The 26,899-nt window shown below is 33.7% G+C and overlaps 1 protein-coding gene across 3 annotated transcripts; it reads right to left on the reverse strand.

The window, feature by feature from the left end:
• Positions 1–327: 327 nt before the first annotated feature.
• Positions 328–12,580, reverse strand: LOC124427283 (bone morphogenetic protein receptor type-1B). 3 transcript variants are annotated; one of them, XM_046969991.1, is made up of 4 exons: positions 12,398–12,580; positions 3,037–4,036; positions 2,630–2,945; positions 328–2,516 (listed from the first exon to the last, which is right to left on the reverse strand). In XM_046969991.1, exons 1-4 carry the CDS (start codon positions 12,486–12,488, stop codon positions 2,388–2,390), a joined length of 1,536 nt encoding a protein of 511 aa, XP_046825947.1. In that variant the 5' UTR covers positions 12,489–12,580; the 3' UTR covers positions 328–2,387. The 3 variants fall into 3 exon arrangements, with proteins under 3 accessions (XP_046825947.1, XP_046825949.1, XP_046825948.1); XM_046969993.1 differs by lacking the exon at positions 12,398–12,580 and adding an exon at positions 12,209–12,390; XM_046969992.1 differs by lacking the exon at positions 12,398–12,580 and adding an exon at positions 11,398–12,184.
• Positions 12,581–26,899: the final 14,319 nt, after the last annotated feature.

Genomic DNA, 26,899 nt, shown 5'->3' on the forward strand with positions numbered 1-26,899 from the left:
TCGATAAATATTTTTTATGTAGAAAATATCATCAGGATGTCAGAGACGAAATTTCATCTGATCTTTTAAATTAAACGCTATTAATAATCTTAAAAACATAGTATGTTTATATATACATATGTATATATATAATATGGATGTGTTTCAATTCAGAATTCGCGCGCGCGCAGTCTTATTAATCATAAAGAAATCAAGGACGTTATCCGTAAAATCGTTGCTATCTTTAGATTGTTATATTTTGAATATTCCGATAAATTAATGTATTCTATTACAAAGAATGTTATAAGGAATGAATAGTATGCACTTGCAATAAATAAAATGAGCGTATCTGGAAAAAGATGATATTGTTTAATACTTGTTAAAAATATAAATTTCATTACTTTCAATCAACTAGCTAATAACTACAATTTTTAATATAATTACAATGATCTTCCTACAGAAGATATAAGGTAATATGCAACAGTTATTCCCATATTATAGCACATGGGAATCATATTTAATAACATAACAATGTTGAGTCAACGACCAAAAGTCTGGCTTTATAGTTTATAAAATTATAGTAACAACTTTTTCATGGTAAAATCTTTACAATTGAGTGCAATAGATATTATAAAGATATGCAAAAACCATATCACTTTGACAAATAATATCTTTTACATAACATAATGATTATTGCACTATAAAGATAATTTGCAATTTAATACCTGATTTTAAATTGTTCTATGCTGCTCGTTACCTCATAGTGGAAAATAATAATATTTAGTAGCAAAAGATTGATCGCTATATAATTTAAGCGCAAGATGCATTAGTTTACCTTCATAAGTATGACTTTTTATAGTTTAGTTTGGTATAACAACCATAGACTTAAAATCATTCTTTGACATTACAGCAACATTTTAATTGCTATTAGTTTAATTAATATGCTTGTTTGTACAAATTAGAAACCTAAATTATATACTGTACAGGTAATACAGATTAGTTTATGGCATTTGAAACTTATAGAACAAAATGACAAGAAGCAATTTCGATGATACGATATATTAACTTTTAACTGGTATATTATTTAATTCTTTAAGTTTATCGTTGATTTATCGTTCTTTTAAGTCAAAGTATAATTACCTATGGTAATACACAAGCCATAATAATTGTCTAAAAAAATTTTTGTAAATTTGTAAAATTATATGTTTTCAAAGTACTTTCTCACTGCTTGCATTTTACAATATATAGAATTTTCTATTAAATTAGTTAAAAGTTGATAAAAAAATATGTGTTGTTACATTTAAAAGAATAATAAATTATACTATCCTGCAGTGGTCGATGTTTGTTAATTACAATATAATAAAATACCAATGCAAGTAGACGAAAAATCACATGATTTGTATCAAATAACAAAAAAGCCATAACATTATTATACAATCAGAGACATAAGAAAAACAATAAATCTTTTTCTTGTACTTCCATTTTTCTCAATGGAATAATATTTAATATCGATTTTCATTTTTTATATTTTGTAAGAATTTGTATTAATTTTCATAATTAATAACCATAACTAATCTCCATAAAAGCAATTGCCTCTAAAGATATTCAGAAACAGAACTAGCATACATTGATATATTAAAAATGGAGACAATTATAAACATACTTTTTTGAAATACTATTATTCATATAGGTATTTTTTGAAAGTACTAAAATGTTTCATAATCTCTTAGGTTTATGTAATCTCTTATAGTAATTAAGATAGATGTAAAAGAACAGGCATTTGCATATATGCGGTTTTTTTTAGTACATCCTAATTATGTGTCTTTAAATGAGTTTCATATTACCTATATGTATTTTTACTATATGCTGGATCTATTTCCAAATATATAAACAGCTTTCTTCATGTTTAAAATGAACATCTTTGTGGAAATAATTATAGTTTTGTATCTAAGTAGTAGCCTTCGTTGATTAGATACTCAACCAACTTTAATACAGTGAAACGCGCCAAAACTTTGACAAAAGCATGGCTTTGGCGCGATTCACGGGAAAAAAATTATATATATATATAATTTATATATATAATTTATATTATATTATATATATATATATATATATATATATATATATATAAATATATATCACGGTCACATTCGTAATTACTTTCAAATATTCACAATTTTCGTTCATCATACATACACGCACACATCCATACAAACGGAGATGCAGATGCAGACGCAATGCACGCACATTCTTGTCCATCTTTATGTATTTGTAAATTTTAGTACTCAGTCTTCAGGCTGCAGTCTGTCAATAGTTCTATGTACACAAAGGGCATATTTACAAGGGGTTAAACATATTTTTTTTATCTAGGAGATGAGAATAACAGTTTTGAGTAACGTTGCCAAGCACTACACAATCTTAATGGCATTGTCAATATGTAATTTTGACATTGTCTTTTTAACACGAAGTGCTGTTAAACGCACAGCAGGATTTGCATGCCAACACTCTGCCATCAGTTTACTCAACGCAAACAGTATCTGAAAAAAGAAAAATAAAAGAACATATTAATGCTTATTTTTAATTAAAAATATGTATAATATATTATAAACATATAGGTGGGTTTAAAAATACATAAAATTAATTGGCTTACTGGATCATTATCCCATCTCGCAGGAATAACAGGACGCAAACGTTTTATGCATACAGCTAATCGCATGTCTTCAAAATCTGGATCATTTGGGACAACGTCGTGATAAGGCAACGCGTATGGTTCCACAATAGAATTCTTACTACCTGTTACACAACGTCTACATGCTTCCCATAAAACTAATCCTACAGAGTACATGTCTGCCATTTTGAAAGCATCAAATGACGATGTGTTCAAACTTTCATCCAACACTTCTGGAGCCATGTACCTTCTGGTTCCTACTCGCGTATTAGGCGCAATATCGATTTCTCCGCTTTCACTACATCAAAACAATAATCAATATATTTTTAGAAATTCAATAATGTAATATATCAAAGTCAATATATGTGTTATTAGAAAAACTGACATACCTTATAAAACGTACAGCTAAGCCAAAGTCAGCAATTGCACATTCACCATTTCTTTTGACTAAAATATTTCTGCTTTTGATATCTCTGTGAGCTATCGCTGGTTTTCCACGAGTTCCAAAAATTTCTGTATGTAGATGAGCGATACCCGATGCAATGGAAAGACAGATAGCCAATAAGCCTGCATGGTCTAGCACGGTGGTTTGTAAATAATCATGTAAAGAACCTCTTTCATGATAGTCTGTAATTAATAACATTTGAGTCCAAGATCCAGTTCCTTTAATATCGGCGGCAATGAAGCCTAAGATATTATCATGCCTCATTAGAACAGTTTGATAGATTTCGGTTTCACGAAACCAAGATGCTTCTTCCAAAGTGAAGAAAACCTTCACTGCCACTTTTTCTCCTCTCCATCGTGCAAGCCATACTTCACCATATCTACCTTTTCCCACGCACTGTGATAAAGCCAACTGTTTAGCTATAGTTCTTTGTACTAAAAGAGGTAGTCCAGAACCTGATCCACTACTCTGATCTATAAAATCTCTAAGCGTTCCTTGAGAAGGTACTAAGCATGGGCCCCTTTCTTTTCTTCTGTACCTATGATATATGATCACCATTGCTATCAAAATAACAGTTAAACACACAGATAATGAAGCAGCTAGTATGATGAGTGGTGCTCCAGAAGCAATAGCTATAGGATCTGGTGCTGCGGTGGGACGAGGCTTGTACTCTGGAAATAACTCCTTGTTACACAGAGCTGTCTTGTTGCAACAAATTATGTTTTTTCCTTGTAGATGTGGAACGAGGTAGCCTTTGCATTGCAGGAAACCCTGTTCGTCCGGTGGCAAACATCCAAAGGACCATTCCGGAACATATTCTCCGAGTTCCGCATCCCATACTTCTTCTACGGCGCTAAAACAATGTCCACCGGGTCTTCCTTCGCAAGTACCATTTTGTCGGTCATCTGGACAGTGTCCTTCACAGTAGCAAGTAATTCCCAGCACTGAAAGAAAAAAAGAAAGAAAAAACGGAAACCATTTATTTCGATCTAATATCAATAAAGATATAAGAAAATCGAGTATCAATGAATTATTTTAACTTTGAAAGTATGCAAATATTGTATTATTACATAGGTTTTCTAAGCTAGAAACAAACGTTGGATCGTTCAACGCTTGTTTCCTAATAACGAGACAGAACAAGCCAGAAAGAAAATGTTTAATATAACTTTGAGGTTATGTATTGATAAATAAATTCTATATATGTAATTTAAATATAGTAGATGGTTAAAAAAAGGAAAGGAAGAAAAGAGAGAGAGAGAGAGAGAGAGAGAGAGAGAGAGAGAGGGAGAGAGAGAGAGAGAGAGAGAGCTGTTAAAGAGTATACTACTAATCATATAGACATAGTTTTAAGATTCAAAGATTCTATAAAGTACCGACGAATGGTATATAGAATCAAGCATCTAATATCGAATGAATTCGAAAAAGATTTGCCAAGCATCGATGTGTTGTGTAGGCGGATAAGCATCACTACCCACGACTCTCAACGAATGAATAGTCATTGGAAGGAACAAAAAAGTTGTTCATTTTCGGTTCGTTGATAAAATATAATCGTATTTAACGAGGAATAAAAATATAAAATAATTTCATTCCCATCTTCACTGGACATCTTAATTTTAAAAATCATAATGGGATACATATGTGTAGGTACATGTAATTTTAAAAGTTCAGTCAACGAACTTGCAGAACTGATCGATTTCAATCGAATTTCATTGATCGGCAGGCCAAAGAGAAACTCTTTTACGATTTTGAGGAATATACTTTAAAAAGGAGAAAGTTCATATTCGAATAAATGTTTCAATATTAAATAGCGTATATACGTCTCGACCAAATATGGAAGATGTTTTATCAATGAAAATAATAATAATAATAATAATAATAATAATAATAATAATAAAATAATAATAATAATAATAAAATAATAATAATAAAATAATAATAATAATAAAATAATAATAATAATAATAATAATAATAATAATAATAAAATAATAATAATAATAATAATAATAATAATAATAATAATAATAATAATAATAATAATAATAAATGTCTATATTTTTGTTTTTTCAAACTGAAGTATATTCACTTTACCCTCCTCCTTTTATAATTACGTACAAGGTGTCGTAGATACAAAAGAAGAGAAAAAAAATATTTTTATATAGAACGTTAACTCTATATCAAAATGAGCCATTGTTGATCGACGTGGAAAAAAGGAAATGAATCATTGTAGTATCATCGATACCAAAAAGATTAGCTTGAAGGCAGGAACTTGATACATACTGATTACAAAGTAAAGCGCGAAGGTGATCGGGATTAAAGATACAAAGGATAAGTTTCATTCTATTTATCTTGTAAGCTAACCTACAGAAGTGGAATTTTATGTACGTTGTTAATCACAAAAGAAGTTCCTCGTCGAGAGACAGTTTATATCGGTTTCATAGACGAAACAAAATACTATTAAATTGCAAAATATTTTTTTTTCTTTAGAAACATTTTATTAAAAAAGAAGAACAATGTAACCTCTTTACATTTCGACTGATACGCAAATTTGATCGATAAAACTAAAGCGTGGCATCGGATTGCGTACGGAGTTTAAGGTTATCTCAGGCTTGCAAAAATTAACGAGAAATGCGTCGCAATGAATCAAGAGCGGGAAGTTTATAAACAAATTTAATCATCTGACAATAAAATCGAATCATTAAACATACGAAACATGGAAAAATAATAAGAGTATTTCTCTCTCTCTCTCTCTCTCTCTCTCTCTCTCTCTCTCTCTCTACTCCTCCTCCTCTCTTTACGAGCGTCTTTTACGTATCCTCATAATTAAAATAAACAAATTCTTTCCTCATACAAAACTAGACGTCAATCTATCTTTCACTTGAAAGCGACAAAATATTTTTTTTTTCGATTCTGTATATATATATATATATATATATAAAATATATATATAAAAGAATGGAAACAAATAAAAGTTGAGAATGTAATGGTTTGTTGCAATGGTTTAAAATAGAGAAAAGAAAGATAAGAAGTGAAAACGATGGAATAAAGGAATCGCGATAAACGTGAGACGCGATTTTATCTTCGGAATTAGGGAATTGCTGTGTTAAATGGTTCAGAGTGTCGACAAAAAAGAAGAAGCAGGAGGAGGAAAAGAAGGAGGAGGAGAAAGAAGTGGAAGAAGAGGAAGAAGAAGAGGAAGAAGAAAAGGAAGGAGGAGAAGGAGGAGGAGGAGGAAGAGGAGACGAAGACCGACGATGTGTAGACGGAGAAGGAAGAAAAGCTAAAAGAAAGGTGGTTGCTTGGTTGGTTGATAGTCGCGAGGCATTGCTATATAGTCGCGAGACGACAGTGGAGCTCGCTTATCTTACGTCGCGGAATTACTCCCTCGCGCGTCTATTTTCCGGTGACCGCTCTATTTATAATCTCCCCAAATATCTGGATGACGGATCGATCCTCCATGCGTTCTGCGTCCGTTCAATCGTGTAACGCACGATGCTAGTCTCTCTCTTTCTCTTTCGCCCCTCCACCACCACTACTGCTACCAACCAACCACCCTTTACTTCAAACTCCCCCACCCGTAACCTAACTATTCACTATATAAGAAAACGTATCCATAATCTCTTGGTGTATAAAACATACTATGCGACACATTATTACTTTATTTCATTGACATTTCTATATCTTTTCTACCGACATTATACGTAATACCTTCTTTTTCGTCGTTCTATCATGCGCCTTCACCCCCATCCCCTCATCCAATTTTCTGTTTTTTCATGTACAGACAATTTCTTGGTCAATGTGCTGTCGTATAACATAATGCCTTCAAGTAGGGTGAAATCGGTATTTTTTTTACGAGTCAGCCAAATTTCTCTTCCATATTTCAGTTTAAGTGGAATTTTTATCTTCTTTTTCTTTGGCTTTCTATGTCCAGTTGTACGATCACATATCGAATGTATATACATATATATACAGTGGGGAATATAGAAATACACTACTTAAGTTCCTCAATGTGTGTGTGTTTATATATATATATATATATATATAAAAGTATACATATAATTCGATCATCTCAAGAGTCGAAAATACATGTATATCTACTTCCGTTTTTTATATCGAATCTTGGGCATTCCCCTGGTTTTTATAATGCGGCATTTAATCATAGTTATGTATTCCTTCCGACAAGGTCGTTCAAACTTCGAACGTTTTCTTCATATGCGCGATTAATTATCATCAAATTTGTATTATAATAAAATTTTTTTTCTATTCTATTCTGATGAGAAATTGTTTTACAATTTATGTGTGTTGCAATTAACGATCAGGATATAGATTTAGAAGAAGTTAAGATAAATTTAAACGATTCTTATTCGTTACGGATAATACTTATCGTACGAGGCCCGTCTTATTAAAAGAAAAATAGTTCAAATAAAAAAGCGATCTTTATATCTTCTTCAATAACTTATGATCGCAATTGATACGTATGTCGATACATTAGATTATTTACGATCGACAATAAACTTATCTGCAAAATGTAAATTCAGATAAGTCTATTGATCGATGACAAACGAGTTGAAGGTGAGCGCATTTCTTTCAAACGTTTGTTCAAGTATCGCAATGAGACAGAATGAACGAATGTTTGTGTATGTGTGTAAAAGAGATAGAGAAAATGAAATCGTCTCTTATCCTTGTCTATCTCGAAATGAAAATAGAAGGGAGAGGTGAGGTGAGGCATGAGTACTTTTCCATTAATATCCAGTCAATGAGTTTAATCGTCGACTACAATTTTAGAGCGATCGCTCGATACACTTCGTAAATAACCTTTCCTTCATCTTCGTTTTTCTTTTCGCGGAAAATTTTTCGCGCGATCGGGACGTTTCTAATTCTTATTTTAGAAATAGGTACGTCTGTTTTGTAAAACTGTAAGCATGTTAAAAGAAAATTGTAAGAACTATATATCGGTATATGTTAACATAGAAACATATATGTATTTTCATACGCCCATTTGAGGGTTTTCCATTATAACATTTCAATTCACATTAGTAATCACGGCAAGCTAGCAATAGCAAATAGCAATATCGGTGAATAATAATTCTCGTTATGCCCGCGAGATCGTGATTTCGATCGTGAGTTTGTGTCAAGTGATTCTTCGTAAAAGCTTAAGTTTTTTTCCTCAAACACGTATTGTAATGCACTTATATATATACGTGTGTATATATATATATATGTGTGTGTGTGTGTGTGTGTGTGTGTGTGTATACGTACGTCGTTATATTTATCGTTTACTTCATTTATAACGTGAGAAAGAGAGAGAGAGAGAGAGAGAGAGAGAGAGAGATTTCGTAACTATTGAAATAAAGTTTTTTGAACGAGTTTTTTGATTGAAATTTTTTTCTCTTTTTCTCTCTTTTCCTTAAAAGTTAGAACTACTGATCAGTTTTCATGATATTTACGATTACTTGAACGAACTTACGTCAGCCCACTTGTTTTTTCTGATTTAATATATATTTAAATTTTGTACATTAATAAACAAGCAAGAACTTTTGATAAAGGTTTTGGTTAATTAGGATTAGCAATCGTGATTTCAATAATCATAAATTTCAATAATCATAAAAAAGAAATAAAAAAAAAAAAAAAAAAAAAAAAATGAAAGAATTTGAACAAATTTATTTTCGATAGTTTAAGTATTAGCTTTGTAAAAAAGAAAAGAAAAGAAAAAGAAAAAAAGAGAAGAAAAAATGAAAGGGAAAAATAAAAGAAAAAAATTTTCGACTTTTATTTCAAGGAAAAAACACGTATTTCACAATTGATAATTTAAAAGACGACTCTTGATCTCGGAAAAAGCCTAACACTTGTTCTTATCTTTCCGAGTAAAAATAAAAGCAGAACTTGTGAGCACGTGCGATCGGTGCACCTTACTTATAACATAATATTGGACAAGCGATTAATGAAGGGCGCGTGACGAGGCGTTTGTTTCTCCTACGTCGATGTTGGTAAATTTTGTCTAGTTTCTGATATTTTTCATTCCGCTTAAAAGGAATTAAGAAAAAAGATTGTATTTGTTAATTTATCACTAATATATGCTATATGATATAAATATCTTTCTCGATATAATTCACCCATGAAAATCTGGTTTTACACGGCGCCCTGTTATCGTTATCTGCAAATATTTGCTCACCATTAGGACAAGGATCACGTTTCCATGGATTTCATTCCAATCCATCGACTATTTTACGTCGAAATCAACGTCAATGCGCCGCGATAACTAACGCGTAACTAACTAACATGTACGTTTTTTAATACATAACGAAGAAAAAAATCTCATGCATGTGGACTATATATATATATATGTATGTATAACCGTATTGTTTGTATATATATATATTTACATCTGTATTGTTTGTGTGTTAATATATATATATATAGTCACACAATACAATATATATATATATTGTGTATATATATATATATATATATATATATATATATATATATGTATGTATAACCGTATTGTTTGTATATATATATATTTACATCTGTATTGTTTGTGTGTTAATATATATATATATAGTCACACAATACAATATATATATATATTGTGTATATATATATATATATATATATATATATATATATATATATCTGGTAGCAAGGAAAATTGATTCCGAAACGTAAAAACGCATGACGTAAGATGTACTTCAGTGCTGGTTGCACTGAATTATGATTGGTCAATACTTATATATTTACATTAGTACGATCGAATCAGAATCCGCCATATCTTTATTTCATGATTCTTTGAGTTTCAATTTTTGTTTTCATTATTATTATTAATATTTCTATTATATCTATTATATAATAATATGTTATTATTATTATTATTATTTCTATATTATCTATTATATATATATTTATTATTATTATTATAACATCAAATATTAATGTTATTTAAAAAGAAAGAAGAAAAAAAATACAAAAAAGAGTTTCTTCATCCGTCTATTTAATTTAAATAAGCAACCAATCAATCACGAGCCTCAAACAGACATTCTCGGCATTGATGTCATAAATTGATCTTTATTATATATCATCGATGATTTCTTCAATATTCTTTCGAAAGATAAATCAAAAAATACGACGATAACGCGATTAATAAAACAATGAATAGAATAAGAACGATGATAAGGAAGAATGAATAGTAAATTATCCGGTTACATATACCGTTGTTTACTGTTTAACAGGATATCGGAAAAAGATACGCAATCTTTTCGCACGTCCTTAGGATCGCTAGAAGATCGATATTTATTCTTTACTGAGAATCATAAACATTTATCTAAAATATGCAATGAACGAGCGTGATTTTTCACAGAAAAACAAAGATTGTTCAGCCTTCCGTATTCTTTTATAATAAGTTTCCGTGACTTCGTCGAAGAATTCAGTGTAAATATATGTACATATATGTAAATAAACACACGCGCACACGTATACACACACACCAGATGTTCGCGGCTCTGTTACCATCGTTATACAACAAGATTATGAATATTTCGAAGAAAACTTGACAAGAATATAAATTTTGACAATTCTCAATTTCAATATCAGAAATTAAAAAAAAAAAAAAAAGAAGGAGAAAAGAGAAAACACCTGGATTTTATCATCGAAGTTACTCAACGACATGGCCAAAAAAATAAAAAAAGAAAGAAAAGTTTTTAATTCAATGATATTTATTAAGAAAAGAGAACAAACGAATAAAAAGAAAAAAATACAAGTCAATTAGTTTATGACCCGACAAAAAGACTTTTAATTAAACGAGCTCACAATGGACCGGAAGAAAATAACGAATGGACAGTACGACGCTTTTGGAACGTCATTGAGGTTACTGCAGGAATCGTTGAAACAGGATGTTGCGATGTCGCGAGACGCGCTATAATGAGAGAGAGATAGATAGATAGATAGATAGAGAGAGAGAGAGAGAGAGAGAGAGAGAGAGAGAGAGAGAGAGAGAGAGAGAAGAGAAAGGAAGAATGATATGCTGCTGTCAAAGCGTGTCTTTACAATGTCTCACTGTTATATAGTTCGTGCAACAAATCGATCTTATCCAACTGAAGTTAAATTCTGAGGATTGAAAATTCTATTTGATTTTGCAAACAGACGAAGAGACATCGTTTTCATAAACGTTATAATATTGGGAATATTCATGCGAGGAAAGAATACTCGGTGAGAAGAAAAAAGAAAAGGAACGAAAAGAAAAAGGAGAGTTTGGGGATAAGAGGATGGATGAAAATAAAGAGAACTTAGCTACTGAAAAGGAATACTACGATAGATTTTCGTTGTGGCGTCGGGAATCTCTGGAACTGCTGGTATTTCAGTCCCTAACCTCTGCATCCAATCTCTCTCTTTCTCTCTCTCTCTCTCTCTCTCTCTCTCTCTCTCTCTCTCTCTCTTTCTCAAGGGTTAAAAACGTGCGTACGTTCGCGGAGAGAAAGCAAGAGAAACGTATTATCGTCTGGATAAGACGAAGCTCGAGATCGACACGCACACGTAGAAGAGACGTCACACTATTTTCAGCGTGTATCGGAAAGGCTAAGAGGCAGAGAGAGAGACAGACAGACAGACAGACAGAGAGAGTGAGAGAGAGAAAGAGAGAGAGAAATATAGAGAAGAGAGAAAGAGACAGAGAAAAGAGAGAGAGAGAGAGAGAGAGACGAGAGAACGAGCGCTGCGAAGGGAGATCTCTTGCAATGGAAATGAGAGACGATGAGAAAGGAGAGAGAGGGAAAGAGAGAGGGACGTCATAGTCGTCTTGGTCCGTCCTCGAGACGTCTTCGAAATCGGAGCAAAAAGCTAGGTAGAAGAAGGAAGGATCGAGGGCGCGCCGGACGACGATCTCTCTTAAAGCTAGAGGAGAAGAAGAAGAAGAGGATGAGGAGGAGGAGAAAGAGTGAGAAGAGGGATCGTTTCTCTCCGCAGTACATGACGACGACGACGACTACAAAGAAGGCGACATACGATAAAGGGAAGAAACGAGGGATGCGATGTTTCCTTTGGAAGAGAAAGAGAGAGAGAGAGAGAGAGGAAGGATATTGTTTGTATATGTGTGTGTAAAAGAGAGATAGAGAGTGTCCGCACATATGTGTGGCAGAAGGCGAACGGACACCAATCGTTCTCGCGCACAGTCCCTCTGCATATCCTCCGATCGATTCCTCTCCTTCTCGACTAACGTTTACCACGAAAACTCTTGCACTGTTTTTACGATTTAAATGATCGATTTGTAAGGAATACGTCAGTTTAAGCGCGTTTACGTTATTCTTTACTCACCACCGAGAAATCTCGCGACAAACACTCCCAGGCCGAGCCACAGGCCGTATTTACATCCGCGCCGACCCGGGGTAGCGGAGAGCTTAGCCATTTTCTACACTCGAGAGCACATACTTCACTGTGACGTAGGGCGCTCAGCGTCGACTCGTAAGGCGCAGGCCACAGACGCTTCGGTTAAACTCGGCTCGGTCCGTTTTCACTCGTCGGGACCGCACCGAACGGCAACGGTATTTAGTGGGGGTATATCTTCGTGCGACTTCGTTATTCTTCGTAAAGATCGAGTGAGAAGGAGAGAGAGAAAGAGATACAGTAACACACGATTTCGCGCTAAGACGTTCGTGGATTCGCGGTTGGGCTTCGATTCGAGTTGGGTCGAATGCTTGCCAATTCTTTGAAGAGGGATGCATACATACGTATGTACTCGATTTTTCACCTTCTATGAATTTACTGCACACATATATACATATATATGTGTGTGTGTGTATATATATATATATATATATATATATATATATATATATATATATAATCGATGATGTATAAAACGAAGAAAAAAGAAAAAAACAGCAAAAAGAAGAAAAAATGTATTGGTTTTTCAGCGAGAATTGCATCTTGTGTATATGTTGTGTGTCTATATATATATACGAGCGTATAAAAGCATATCAGCTTTTTCTAATCCGATGCAATTCCCGCTGAAAAATCAGTAAATTTCTTTTTGCTTTTTTTCTCTTTTCCCTTTTGTTTTATTTATCATCGATTATTCTTCTTGATTATCCTTCGTTAGACATTGTCGAGTAGATTTTAGAAGAGAAATTGTATAGACAGAAGAATATATTACGATGTTGAAGCTTGGTACGGACCTGGCATCAGGTTGAAAAAGTGGGGGAAGAGCGCGCGACGGCGCCCTGTGGGCGCCACCGTGCCGCGACGAGCAGAGCCCCGAAGAGATCTTTCTTTCTCTTTCTCCTTTTCCCGCGTAACAAGCCACGACAGTATATACCAACCGACGGCTCCAGAGCTTTAAGAGAGTATGAGCCAAGAGGAGCAGTGAGGGGAGCTGCTGCTCCTTGGAAAGGCGCGAATGTCTATGCGTCTCGCGTCACCGTCAACGGAGAACTAGAACTCAGCTAGAATCTGAAATCTTTTTCTTGAGTCAAAGGAACGATAATGATGTGACTATATTCTTTTTTCTTTATTTTTCTTTTTTATCAAAAGAAAAGAAATCTCGATCTCGTCCGAAGCTCATTATTACTTTTACGTGGTATATTCTTTTTTATTTTCTTTTTCTTTTTATTATTTTCCTTTTTTTTTGCGGCTTGATCTATATATATATATATATATATATATATATATATATATATATATATATGTTTGTATTTATCTTGCGCTTTTGCGTTTTTAGAAACGTCGTTTTTCCATTAAAATTTTTCTCAAAAGGATTGCGGATGTTTACATCTCTCTTAATGTTTATTCATTTCTTAACGTATGATCGATCCTTTGAAATTGTTTTTCAATTAAATGCAACTCGAATCGCGTTTACATTAAAATGTTCGACTCGTGGAAATAACGGTATCTAATGGGTCAATTAAACGCAAGTAAATTCTTAACGATGTTACGACTCCGTGAGGAGATTTGCACGGCACAAGAGTGAGGAAGCGGCGAAACTCGATGCGACCGTGAAAAGAAGGCGATTTCTTCGCCTCGAAAAGGAGATAGATCAAGTTGTGCAAGCTTGCAAAAGAAGTTTGATCGGGCTCGAGGGGATCGGTACTTATTTGCGTCTTTTCCTACGTTGTATCTCCTAGTTTAGTGCTTCCTTGACGTTTCTGTGAAAAAGAAAAAAAATAAAGAAGAAGAAGAAGTATCAGGCGAACATTGCTCTTCGACCGGTTAATTAGCGGGAGTGCGTGAGAATTTGAACGAATAGGAAGCGAGTATCTTGAAAGTCACTTCTTAGATCGTGAAGCGATTTGTGAAACGTTTATGACGATGTCGTTGAATTTTTTTTTTTATTTTTATTTATTGAAGTAGTTGATTACATTGCGTTTTCATTGAAAGTATATTTATACGAACGAGATAGTAACTACGTACCAGTTGATAGGTATAACTTTACGCTCGAACGACGTTGTACATCGACAGTCATTAGTATTCTTTTTAAAGTCGTTGAAAATCGATCGATCTGATCTTACCGAACCTGCTCTTACTAAGTTAACGAAAGCTTATAGATTCGTCAGTCATTATACTTCTTGCCGTAGGCTCTTCTTACACGGAGATTACCAGTCGCTTAACTATACTTATTACCCTTTAATTAGTTAAAATCAACGACGTAGAACTTGAAACGAACGTTATACTCGAATACTTTGTACCACGTGTTCTTTTTTTCTTTTCTTTCTCTTTTCGCGTATTTCCGTTGAAATATTTCCAACTAGGCCCAATATTTAGGTGGCTAAGTATTTAATTTAATATGTTCTTTGCGGTGCCATAAAAGTCCTCATCGTAACTGGTGGCCGCTTATTAATTGCACGAAGCGTGTGAGAGATCGAATGAGCTTAGTCGCGAGTCGTGAGAAATTTACTCGTTCTTAAAAAGTTTCCTGTTTAATGCTACATATAAATTAATTTCCCTTTAATTTTGTTCGCACGTTAGAAAATCATATTTATTTTTCCCAACACCTTCGGTTTATCGTTGTTCGATCTACATCGTAGATTAAAATCCAACGATTATCGTGATTCTTACGATGAAATGACATTAAATCAATTCGAAATGTTGAAGAAATTTTTATTATCCGATCGATATCAAATAATTGCGTATTAAACTCTAATATAACCGAGATAAAAAATAATTAACAATAAGTTAATGCAAATTAATTCAAACGAAAATATCGGATCAATGAGGATTACTTATGACGATATATCCAAACTAATAATACGTAAACAGATTTAACAAATTCTTCTCTACATACGCAATCTTTTCTAAGTAAAGAACGCTTAGTAAATTTTAATCGTAAAATAAATTCAACGGAAGCTTTATATAAAAACATTATTGAAAAAACAATCAAGACATCGTACTGATTCTTATTAGATTTGCTTATTTATTTTTAAAATGGTTTTATAGATCGATACAGAATCAAAAGGATTTGTCATTTTCGTCGTTATCATTGATTTCTTTAAAGTTTCTCGCCTAACCTGTTGCCTGTCCATGTTTCTACTTTGCTCATATGTACCATATATGAAGGAAGGATCGCGATACAGATTGAAACGCGACGCTGCTTCGTTTCGCCGTTTAAACCACCTCCGTTATTACATACATGTATTTTTAGAGATGATGTTGAACGCTTTTATGGAAACGCGACTTCCGACACGTTCGAACGCAACCATGCAGAAGTGTGCGCGCGCGAATGCGAGCTACGCACCCATGCGTTTTCAGCTTACGTTCCTTTTTCTCGATCGTTCAGTTCTTTGCGCTATCTCTCATGACGATCCAATGCTATTCAGGTTTCTTTACTGCTCCACTATCTACTACTGACACTTGTATATTCGCGAAGATATAACTCGTGTACGATTGTATATTAATTTCCATGCGACACGTGTATCTACCTACTTATTTACTAGTCGAATATTTTAACGCAAACTTATTCGATTAGTTATGATTATCTTATCATATCGTTTCGTTTGACAATGTAATATATATATATGTATATATATATGTATATGTATATGTATATATAATATATTTCTTTTTTATTTATTTCTCTATTTTTTTATTTTTTCTTTTTTTATATACATTTAAGATTTTTCCGTATGTTAACGATTGTTTTTTCGATAGTTATGAAATCTTTCCGATTTTTAATATGATTCAGTTAAGTATTTTGTTTTCTTTTTTAAAGACAACGAAGATATAAATTTGGGCGGTCGTTATTTTCTTTTCTTTTTTCTTTTTCTTTTTGCTTTCGTTTAATAAACATAAAAGAATTTTATTCGCAAGCGAAAAGAATTTCGTATGGATATATCGAGTTTCGCACGTTTTATATATTATATACACGATGATTTCTTATCATAATTTACTAATAAGCGTTCGAAATCGCTGTTCGATCTTATTTACGACGAGCAGCGGGCGTCGTTCCGTTGATTATCAATACCATGACTCTGCCCTCTTCGCGACGTCCTCAGCACGTGTTTCTTTCGCGAATTATATACGCCGTTCTCTAACCTTTTATCGAATCGATTGAAAACAAGAGACACGATTTCATTCGTTTTTAAACTTGCCGTTTACATATTATGCTTGTATTACACGTTTCTCTGTTATGTTTAATCGACTTATTTAGTGAGAAAAACATGAAATAAAATTGTTGTCCGATCATGTTCGATAATAACGATGGATTACGAGAATATGGTAATCGATCTCTCTCTCTCTCTCTCTCTCTCTCTCTCTCTCTCTCTCTCTCTTTCTCTTTTTCTTTTATGAGGCTAGACGTGCGCGAACACGTTCGTACTTAAACGCGTTTATCGCTCATCAAAATGCAAATTATTATGCCGCACCGAAAATTATAGACGCATACTCATAAGTCCTGACACAATTTGTCTCTGGATCGTGAATCACTTAATTTTAGAGTACAAAGGACACTGTGTTTAAACTTTCTCTCTCTTTCTCTCATTTTCTATCTCTCATTCTCTCATTTTCTCTTTTTCTCTCCTCTCTCTTTCTCTCTCTCTCTCTCTCTCTCTCTCTCTCTCGTTCATTCTCTCGTATACTCACCACCCGCTCGGTTGACCACTTATTTAGCGTTCCGCGTTCGCATGTTAGCTGCTTCTACCGGAACTAATTGAAACGTTGCTCTTAAACGCCTGTAAACACTGCTCGGAGTCGTTTCCTTGTGCATTGTCGCGCGTGTTCCGACTTACATTTGAGAGGAATGTCGAAATTGATATCAGTTCTCCGTTTGATATCAGTATACATACATGTATATATATATATATATATATATATATATATATATACATATATATATATATGTACGTTTTATATGTACTTTTTTATGGGCATGATTTTAAAGCCGAGTCAAATGTCTTTTACAATTTATATAAAAGATCCGATTCGTTTGAATGCAACAACTAAATCGATTATACGATTCTTGAGTTTTCTCATAAAAAAACTTTTATTGTTGTTTTTTATTACCTCGAGAATGATTTGGCAGAAATGTTAAAACTATGTACAATGATTCCTAATTGATAAAAACGATAATACAGTATGTACATATACGTACATTCATGTATCTACATATTATAATCTTCAGAATTCTCATTTTTATTTGATTGAAGTTCTAAAAAGAAATTTCTAATAGAAAAAAATTGTGACTCGTTAAAAAGACAAATATTCTTCGTTGTGTCGTCTTACGTTTATTTTTTTAGTTCTTTTTTTCTTTTCTTTCTTCTTCTTTTTCCTTATCACACGCGTGCATAAGCGCTCAATTACACGCGCGCGTACTTTTATCGTGTAAGTCAAGAAGAAAGAGGAAGGAAAAAAAGAAGAAAAAAAAGTAGACAACGCGATCGGAGCGCTATAGTAGCTCATGAGCGAGCTTACTCAACGAAAACTATAGGGATAAGATAAGGAATCTCATAATTATTATAGTAATGCCATATATATCGCAAAGTCGTATTGCTGGCGAATAAAATTATGAGGCCGTCGAAGAACCACCTACTCGACTGACTGACTGACTGACTTACTGACTCAGATTTATAATTAGTTGTTATTTACTCGTTATAATTTTATAGTATTGGAAGAAAAGGAAGATACCTACGTTCAAATATTTTTTTCCGATAAACATCGACCGTTCAACTCGAAGTTCGTTGTTCGTTATGAAAAATAATTTCTTTTTCCTTTTTTATTTTTTCCTTTTTTCTTTTTTATTCTTCGCAATTCTAATTGAGCTAAAATAATAAACGAGCCTTTTATAAGATCGAACAATTGACCACTGTCGAGAATCTCTTACTGTCACGAATGAATCCCGGTAATGATATTCTCGAAAGGGAGAAATCGATTTTTGTCATTACGAATAAAATACGATTGTAGCTTATGGGGATCTTATCAATTTGTGCGGAAACCGTTGTTAAGGGAACCGTCAACTCGATTGAGGTGCTCGTGGCCGCCAACGAAGTTGAAAACGAATGAAATTTTGTCGAGCTGGAAAAGAAAAAAGAACTCGTACGAGTTTCTTCGAGAGCTATGCGTGTTACTTATTCGTGCTTGGTTCGGTAGAATGTCGTAGAGGAATGAAAGAGAGAGAAAGAAGAATCTTTTAAATTCCGTGTTAACGAAAAAGGAGGAGCAAAGTGGACGACAATCCGTTCCTTCAAACCGGATTTCGGGATTACAATCGACCGCCTGCTTCTTCGTCTTCTACTTCATCGTCGTTTTCTTCTTCTGCGAAGCCCTTCGTTCGTTTTTATACAGTCGAGGGCGACGGAGATCTCGCCTTTAGCTCGTCACATTCGAACGGCTACGGGTAAACGCGACAATGGGCAACAAAGGGAGGTAGGGATCGAGTCCGATCGTAAAGGTCCCTTATTCGGATCTCGAATCACAGTCCATTCGTCTCGGATGTCTTGGAAACGTATTTTCTTTTGCGAAGAAAGAGGAATGATCAATGGTGTGAAACATTCTCGAATAATACTATGGATACTTTTTATAAAGCGGGTTTAAAAAAGATTCATAAAGATTGATCGTTTGAAACTTGAAAATTTCCTTTTTTCTTTTTTTTTCTTCCTTTTTTTTTCTTCTTTTTTTTTGGAAGAATATAGAATAATAGTATACAACTATATATATGTGATTACAAGTTATTGCATGTTAATGGAAATCAATGGCGCGTGAATAGCAAATTGTAATTAGTAAAGAACTTTGACAAGCCGATAGGTACATATATATCGTAAGAATAAAGGATTCTCGTTGTATTATCGCAAAACAGGTTTACAAGGATATTTTCAAGGATATTCATCGTTGAAAAAGGTGTGAGAAGAAAGGCCGACAATTCGCGAGGTTGAACAAGATCCTTGGATTAGAATGAACCCCTTTTGCCATTCCACGAACGATCCGTTTAATACTCTCTCGCCTGGCGCCTCGGCGAAGTTTAAAACGCGACAGGAGGACTGTTCAAGAAAAGGAGTCGGGAGAGAGGAGGGAAAAGAAGGGGGAACCAGAGGGCCCAAAATCTCGATCTGTTCGGCGCCCGCTACGAGGTGGACCGACGAAGGTGGAAATATATATTTCCTTCGAGATAGAATGAGTGTATGTATGGGAGAGAAAGAAAGAAAGAGAGAGAGAGAGAGAGAGAGAGAGAGAGAGAGAGAGAGAGAGAGAGAAAGAGAGAGAGAAGAGAAATGGTCGGACGGAGCCACAAAAGAGCAAAATCCATGTCTGGGCCTTAACGCGGCGTAGCCTTCCGGCCTTTGGGTCAGTTCTCGGCCCTCTCTGGTAACCACATCAGTCTCGGCATTCTATACCACCTCGAGAGTCGAGTTTCAGGAGCGTACTTCATTTTCTGGTCCATATATTGTGATTAAAATTTATATATTTTTTTTCGATGAATTTTTCTTTACTTAAAAAAGAAAAGAAAAAAACAACTTCTTGATAATTAAAATAGAATTATATATTTGGGGGACCGGAAAGTAATGTCGTTTTTGCACATGTCGATATTTGATTGTTAAAAATTGTTAAAAATTGTTAAAAATTTATTTGTTTGAATTTAATTTAAGAAAGCGACATTACTTTCCGGTCTCTCTAATATATATATATATATATATATATATATATATATATATATATATATATATATATATATCGTATTGAAATAAAGTGGCACGTAACTCTTAACAAGGAGCATTCTCGGTCGAGATTAAACGATAGGACGATATTGGATAATCGATCGTAATTGTGTCTATTTAGTATAGGGAAGCTGGGGTTGGCTCGTATGTCTCTTCTTGGAGACTATACCGAAGTGGCATCTCTTATATTAACGACAGGAAGCGGTTAACCGACTGAATAATCGTTCATAGGAAAAGAAAGAGAAATAGATAGATAGATAGATAGAGAGAGAGAGAGAGAGAGAGAGAGAGAGAGAGAGAGAGAGAGAGAGAGAGAGAGAGAGAGAGAGAGAGAGAGAGAGAGAGAGAGAGAGAGCGAAAATAAGAGGAATAAATATAGCGAGGGACAGAAAATGTCCGAACGTCTTTCGATTTTATATTCACGAATACAAAGCTTTTTAGCGCCACAATAATTCGATCGAACGAGGACTTGGTCCTGTTCCATGGAAGTATACAGGTCGACTCCTTTCTACTTTGTTATTCTTTTTCTCTCGTAATGTTATTATCGCGAAAAATAGAAAAAAGAGAGAGAAAGAGAAGGAGAGAGAGAGAGAGAGAGAGAGAGAGAGAGAGAGAGAGAGAGAGAGAGAGAAGGAGAAAAAGAAAAAGAAAAAAGAGAAGTAGAAAAAGAGAAGTAGCAAATGAATTCGCTCGATTAAGTTGGAGTTAAAAAGAGGGTCGACTACCTGGTCACGATAAAAAGTTTCTTCCTTTTTGGTTGTGTATGCGAACGGTGCTGCGTACAACCAGCTGTGTATAAGGATATCTTTAGAGGTGGCTTTTATCGCTAAAAGTCAGGTGTGAATTGGGGCCACCGGTGCTCGATCAAAGGAGACCGTGCCGACGTGATACGACTAATGTAAAGAGAAAAAGAGACAGAGAGAGAGAGAGAGAGAGAGAGAGAGAGAGAGAGAGAGAGAGAGAGAGAGAGAGAATGAGTAAGAAAGGAAAAAGATAGTAAGAGAGAGGTTAGGAAACAGAGCGAGAAACGAAAAGGTAAGGAAAGGTAAGAAGAAGAAGAAGAATTGGAAATAGGAAATGTTCGATTTAGTCCATCCAATCTTCTTCTCTTTTTTCTTCTTCTTCTTCGATTAAAGCGAAAGACGATTAAAAACAAGTGTTGGGTGTAAACGATCGATAACGTTTATAAAGATATAAAGAGATCTTCGTGCAAACGAAATCCCTATAGAGAGTTCTCAACTGGAAAATTATTAACCGACAAGATGCAAGATAGGTCGACGCGTTGAGACTATCATTTCTATATGTGTATATATATATATATATATATATATATATATATATTCGTATGTACACGTGTACATATTGTCTGCTCGAATGAATTCAATGAAAAAGAGAGAGAGAGAAAGACAGAGACAGAGATATATGATGACGACGAAGAGAGACGAGAATCACCTAATCGTACCCGCCTACCGACAAATTAGAATATATCGAAGTTTAACTCGACGAACACAAGATATCCTTCCCTTCACGAAAATCACGCTACCGCACACATTTATAATGATTAAATTTAACTTACGTATTTATATTCGTTCGTTCGTTCGTTCGTTCACACGAGGTGACCGCTGAAAGATAGAAAGAGAGAATGAACGTTACAGGCAAATATATCCTCCAGCGGGATCACCTAATTTGCATCCAATCATAATTGGCCAACGAGTCGTGACGCAATCATGACCCGAGATATAATGAACGAGGAATCGAGTATGATTTGGCGATTCTCCATATTTTGTCATTTCTATATTTTAGACCCATAATTTATTTGTCCGCTTACGAGTTTTCTCTCAATGGTAGTCTCAATGGTAACTGATGTCCTTGTCGATATCTTGTCAATGGATAAGAGTGATACACGCGATACTATAAATAATTACGAATGATGTGTTGAATAAAAGGAATGCCTTTATAAACCGAAATAAATTATTAATTTTTATATGTGAATTAAATTTTATTTTGAGTATGTATCTTATTAACGCATATATAATAATAACGAATAAATGTAAAGAAATTCTTTGACAATTCTGAAACATAGACGTGAAAAGAAATTTAATTTATTTTATCAATTACATTATTATCGAAAAGGACGCAGTGGACGAATTTACAAAATAAATTCTCATCGAGAAATGAGGGATTAGGATCTTTGAAAAGATGTATTATAACAAAGGTCGAAAGAGAGCTGAAAAGTGACAAGATCGAAGTCGATGTTCTCGGAGAGGTCCAAACGCGTATCGAGTGGCGGGAGGCTAGTAGACGGTCCTGGACCAGGCATCGGTTCTTATTCCGTGGTTCGTGAGAGCAACAGAGAAAGAAGAAGGAGAAGAAGAAAGAAAAAAGAAAAAGGAAAAGAAAAAGAAAAAAAATAAAAGAAAGGAAGAGAGTGAGAGGGTAAACGCGAGACTCAGCACAACAAAGATCCATCGGGACCGGTTTCGTGTTCTGCCCTTTTTTACATTCCCCGAAGAGGCCCCGCCAGGCTGCGGGTGTGAAAACCGACACCCACCCACTTGTTATTTTGTCAAACACGAGCTTTGAAAATTATAGGAATCATGCGGCACATCGAGCCTATCCTATACGTCTAATATAGCCGTGCGCACGACAGATTATATTCGATCCGACTTTTACTCTCTTTGCCTTCGTGTGGCCGCTTCGTATTTTATAACCGTCAATTAAACGCGAAACCGTAAAATAACTGCTACTGCTATTTAAACGCGGTTAAAGTTGACGCGAGCTAACACAGCCATTTTGTTTGTCACTTGATTCTATTAATTTTTCGATCCTTAAGCTAACGTAGGGGTTCTGAAATCGAACGGACTCGGCACTGAGATCGACGGAATTGCGAATTCCGATGGCTTGCTGGTGGTTGCAATAATTTCGAGGCAATTGAACCGAGACGAAACGCCGACTCAAGCGTACGAAAGCCGCGAGTACTCAACTCTGGGATAGCTTCTCGCAGCTGCTGTGGCTAACCACATTGATTATTATTTCCGATAGGTCGAGTCAAACGCAGAATTCTTTGCGACGAGTACTTTCATTTTACTTTTGTTTGTTTGATGTTGTTATTGTTGTCATTATTGTTTTTTTTTGTTACGTCAATTGATCATATCGATGTAATTTTGTCTTTATAAGTATGTTAAATAAAGTTATCTTCATTTTTTATATTTTCGTTATTTTCTTTATTTACAAGAAAACTACATTATTTCTTAAATTTATCCTTTTGAAAATAAAAATATTAATTGCACTGTAAATTCATCATATCGATGTAATTTTATTTTTGCAAGTGCGTTAAATGAAATTATATTCATTTCTTTTATTTCTTTTATTTTTTTTTAGAAGAGAATTAAATTATTTCTTAAATCTGTCCTTTTGCAAATTAAAAAACATTAATTGCATCGTGCGGTAAACAACCTTCCTATTTTGTCTCTATCAGTTTTTCTTCTGTTTCTGTTTAGTCGCTTCGCGTCATCTGAAAAGGTATACAGTATCCTTTAAAATCTCTTCTCTCGTGCCAAGTTTTCGTTGCGCCGCTTTTTATTCGATCGACCACCGCATTCTTACACTCGTATCGCTTCTCAAGGAGGAGCTCTCCCTTGAAACGGAACCCAAGATTCGAGAGAGCAAGTCTTCCTGGGAAACGGTGACTTTTTACGATTCTCTTCGATTGATCCTTTTTACGATTAAACGTGACTCTCGAAGTGACTCGACTTTTTTTCCTTTATGCAACACCCAAAAGAAGAAGGTCCTTTTATGTTATAAAAAAAATTCGAAGAAAACATTAAACTTATTATAAATTCTTAAATTATACTTATGTCGATTTAACAACGAAGTACAATCTTATGTATGTAAAATTAATTACTAAATAAAAAGATAAACAAGGACATACATGAGAGAAACTGAGTGTTCGTATCTTTCTATTCGATAGTCGTATAAATATTTGCAAAGACCAGATAAATTGCGTAATCGAGAATACTCGTTTCTCAAGAAGTCTTTTTAATAGCTATTCTCGTGATCATAAATATCGAATGGCTATATAATTCTAAAAGAGTGATGCTAGGAGTCCTCAAAATAAGTAGGTATTGAAGTTCGACTTAAACTGAAGAATGTTCTTACTACTAGTATGATACTCGTCGCAAAGATTTTATATTTGTTAAAGCAGAAAGATTGTCTTGCAATCAAGGACATTTGTTTCGCGTTCAAAATAACGAGTAACTTCTTCCTTCTTCTTTGACATGCAACGGGTGTATCACATGTATGTAACTAAGTAGCTACAACATGAAAAAACATGGATTGCCAATGGCGATCGTGTAGCTTTATTAACTTAATTAAATAACTTGACACCACTCGTGATCGAATCGATTTAGTACGTTGCCTCGAAGAACTATTGTAAAACAATCTAGTTATTTTAACATCAATATCAACGTAAAGAATATCAGATTTTTCTTAATACTTAATATTATCTTAATATTTTATATTCTTATCGGAATATTTGTTCTTAATTAACTGCAATTCATTTGTACTGTTAAACTTAATTAAACGTATATCTAATTCAATAATAATATCGACGATAATAATAAATTGTAATAAAAGTAAAGTGTTAATATTAAAGATAATATATATGTGTATATATATATATAATGTAAATAATATTATATAAATTAGTATTGAAGATAATATGTCGCGATAAAGTATTCGAAGAACATTCCGAACGTAAGAAATTCAGGCCCTAAACTCGGGGTCGATCGACAAATAGGGCCAAGTACGGTGGTCAATATATTCTCATCGAGTCTCACGGAGTCAATCATATCGCTAAAAGATTAACCGATATACTCCTGGGGGCCATTCCATTTTATAAGCTACCAGCGAAAAATAAAAAGTTGTATGCTTTTACGTGAACTCGATGCTATTTCAAAAACCAACGAATTACGTTCTTAATGCTAAACAAGCTTTACGTATAAGGTGTACTTATAAAAATTACACGTCACCGATGAATTCAGATTCTTGTGTGGATTCATGTTACGATAAAAATCACCCCTAGATGTGGTTCAACAAAATCGATCCTTCATAAAATGTATATATATGAAGGAGTTTAGATTTTTTTTACAAATAAAAAAAAAGAAAAACGAAAAAATATTTAAAATCACTGTGCTTAAGAAGTAAACACGTAAAGTACGTATATACAAGTAAAGAAATCGAAATTCGAAATTCAATTAGTTATATATTGTTTATAGTCTAAACTATGCGTACAACATGGATATAAAATATTTATATATGCAAATATGTATGAAGTTCGATACACCTTTCAATAAGTTTATAATATTTGTTAGCAATTCCCACATTTTACTCAGTTGATACAAAACTTTTACTTGGCGTGCTCTCTCACGTCGTTGGCATTTATACTTGATTGTGGAAACTATACCGTGGCATAACTACTACATATATGTACATACAAAGTTTCGTTCAACAAATATGGCTCTTGTTAAAAGTACCGAGGTTAGCGAGTCTCCATACTCCTTTGGGACGGGTTTTGCACGCACGTTGACCATAATCGGAATACAATACCTGTCCCTTTTATCCTTCTTCGATAGCTCGTTATGCTACTGTATCTATGGTGAACTGCAAGAAAATCACAATATGTGATTTTGATAGATATTGATCGATAGATAATGAACTCGCATATTTTGTCCGTTGATTCGAAAATTTCAAAATCTAAACGATCGTTTTACAAAAATAGAGGGACATATGCATTTTCACAATTTTTCGTTCGTATGTAGAGAAATAAAGTGATTCATTGTAAATAAACATTTTGATAAAAGTTAAATCTTTTGTTGATACGTAGATAATTATATATTATTATTAGCTATATATATATATATATCATTTACATATGTAGAGGTGTGTTTTGGACAAACGTGTGAAAACAATACATTGTACTGGAGGCGCATTTTCTATGTAAGTTCAAGTATTTTGCTGCTAGGTGGCGTATTTGTTCAATGTTTTAAACTTTAATTTTATTCTACTTTGTACATGATCTTATTGCGATTAATATAGATAATATTAAATATTTTGTCAAACAAAAAAAAGCAAAAAAAATAAATATAAATATTATTTATTAGTTATTAAGATGTTCATTAAACAATGCATGGGGTGACTCATTAGTTAATAAAAATGTATTATTGTAAATAAGTTTAATTTTTAAACTTTAAGCCATGCAGATAATAGATAATATCAATTTAATAGATGTTATGTTTGCTTTGAAAATGAAGGAGAGGACTTTCAGTATTTAATGTAGGTTAGTAACATGTCATAGTAGTTTTTAGTGATATTAAATGTTGGCTATATGAGTTAATATTTGGAAATTAAATTTTTATAACAATGCACTTTTGGCATTTAATTTATGGACGATATTTTACTTACACATTATAATGCAAGATACAGATTCAAACATGATTCAGTTCATTCTCGTTGTTGCTTTGTTAAATTACAACATTGGAATGAATTATTATATATTAAGATAGGACTATTGTCTTGTTGTCTACATCTGTGCCTCTATTCTGCTATTATTATATTAAGCAAACTTTATAATAAATTGTATTTATAGGTACACTAAAGTGTGATAATAATGATTTATAGTCGA

This window comes from Vespa crabro, chromosome 10 (assembly GCF_910589235.1).
Source record: "Vespa crabro chromosome 10, iyVesCrab1.2, whole genome shotgun sequence".
NCBI classification, from domain to species: Eukaryota; Metazoa; Arthropoda; class Insecta; order Hymenoptera; family Vespidae; genus Vespa; species Vespa crabro.

What these genes read in the sequence shown, in the direction of transcription:
- LOC124427283 (XM_046969991.1), bottom strand. Translation starts at nt 12,488, where the DNA reads ATGGCTAAGCTCTCCGCTACCCCGGGTCGGCGCGGATGTAAATACGGC. An exon ending in TGTCGCGAGATTTCTCGGTG is followed by an intron (nt 4,037 to 12,397) that starts GTGAGTAAAGAA and finishes TTTTTCTTTCAG; the next exon opens with TGCTGGGAATTACTTGCTAC. An exon ending in TTAGCTGTACGTTTTATAAG is followed by an intron (nt 2,946 to 3,036) that starts GTATGTCAGTTT and finishes GTTTTGATGTAG; the next exon opens with TGAAAGCGGAGAAATCGATA.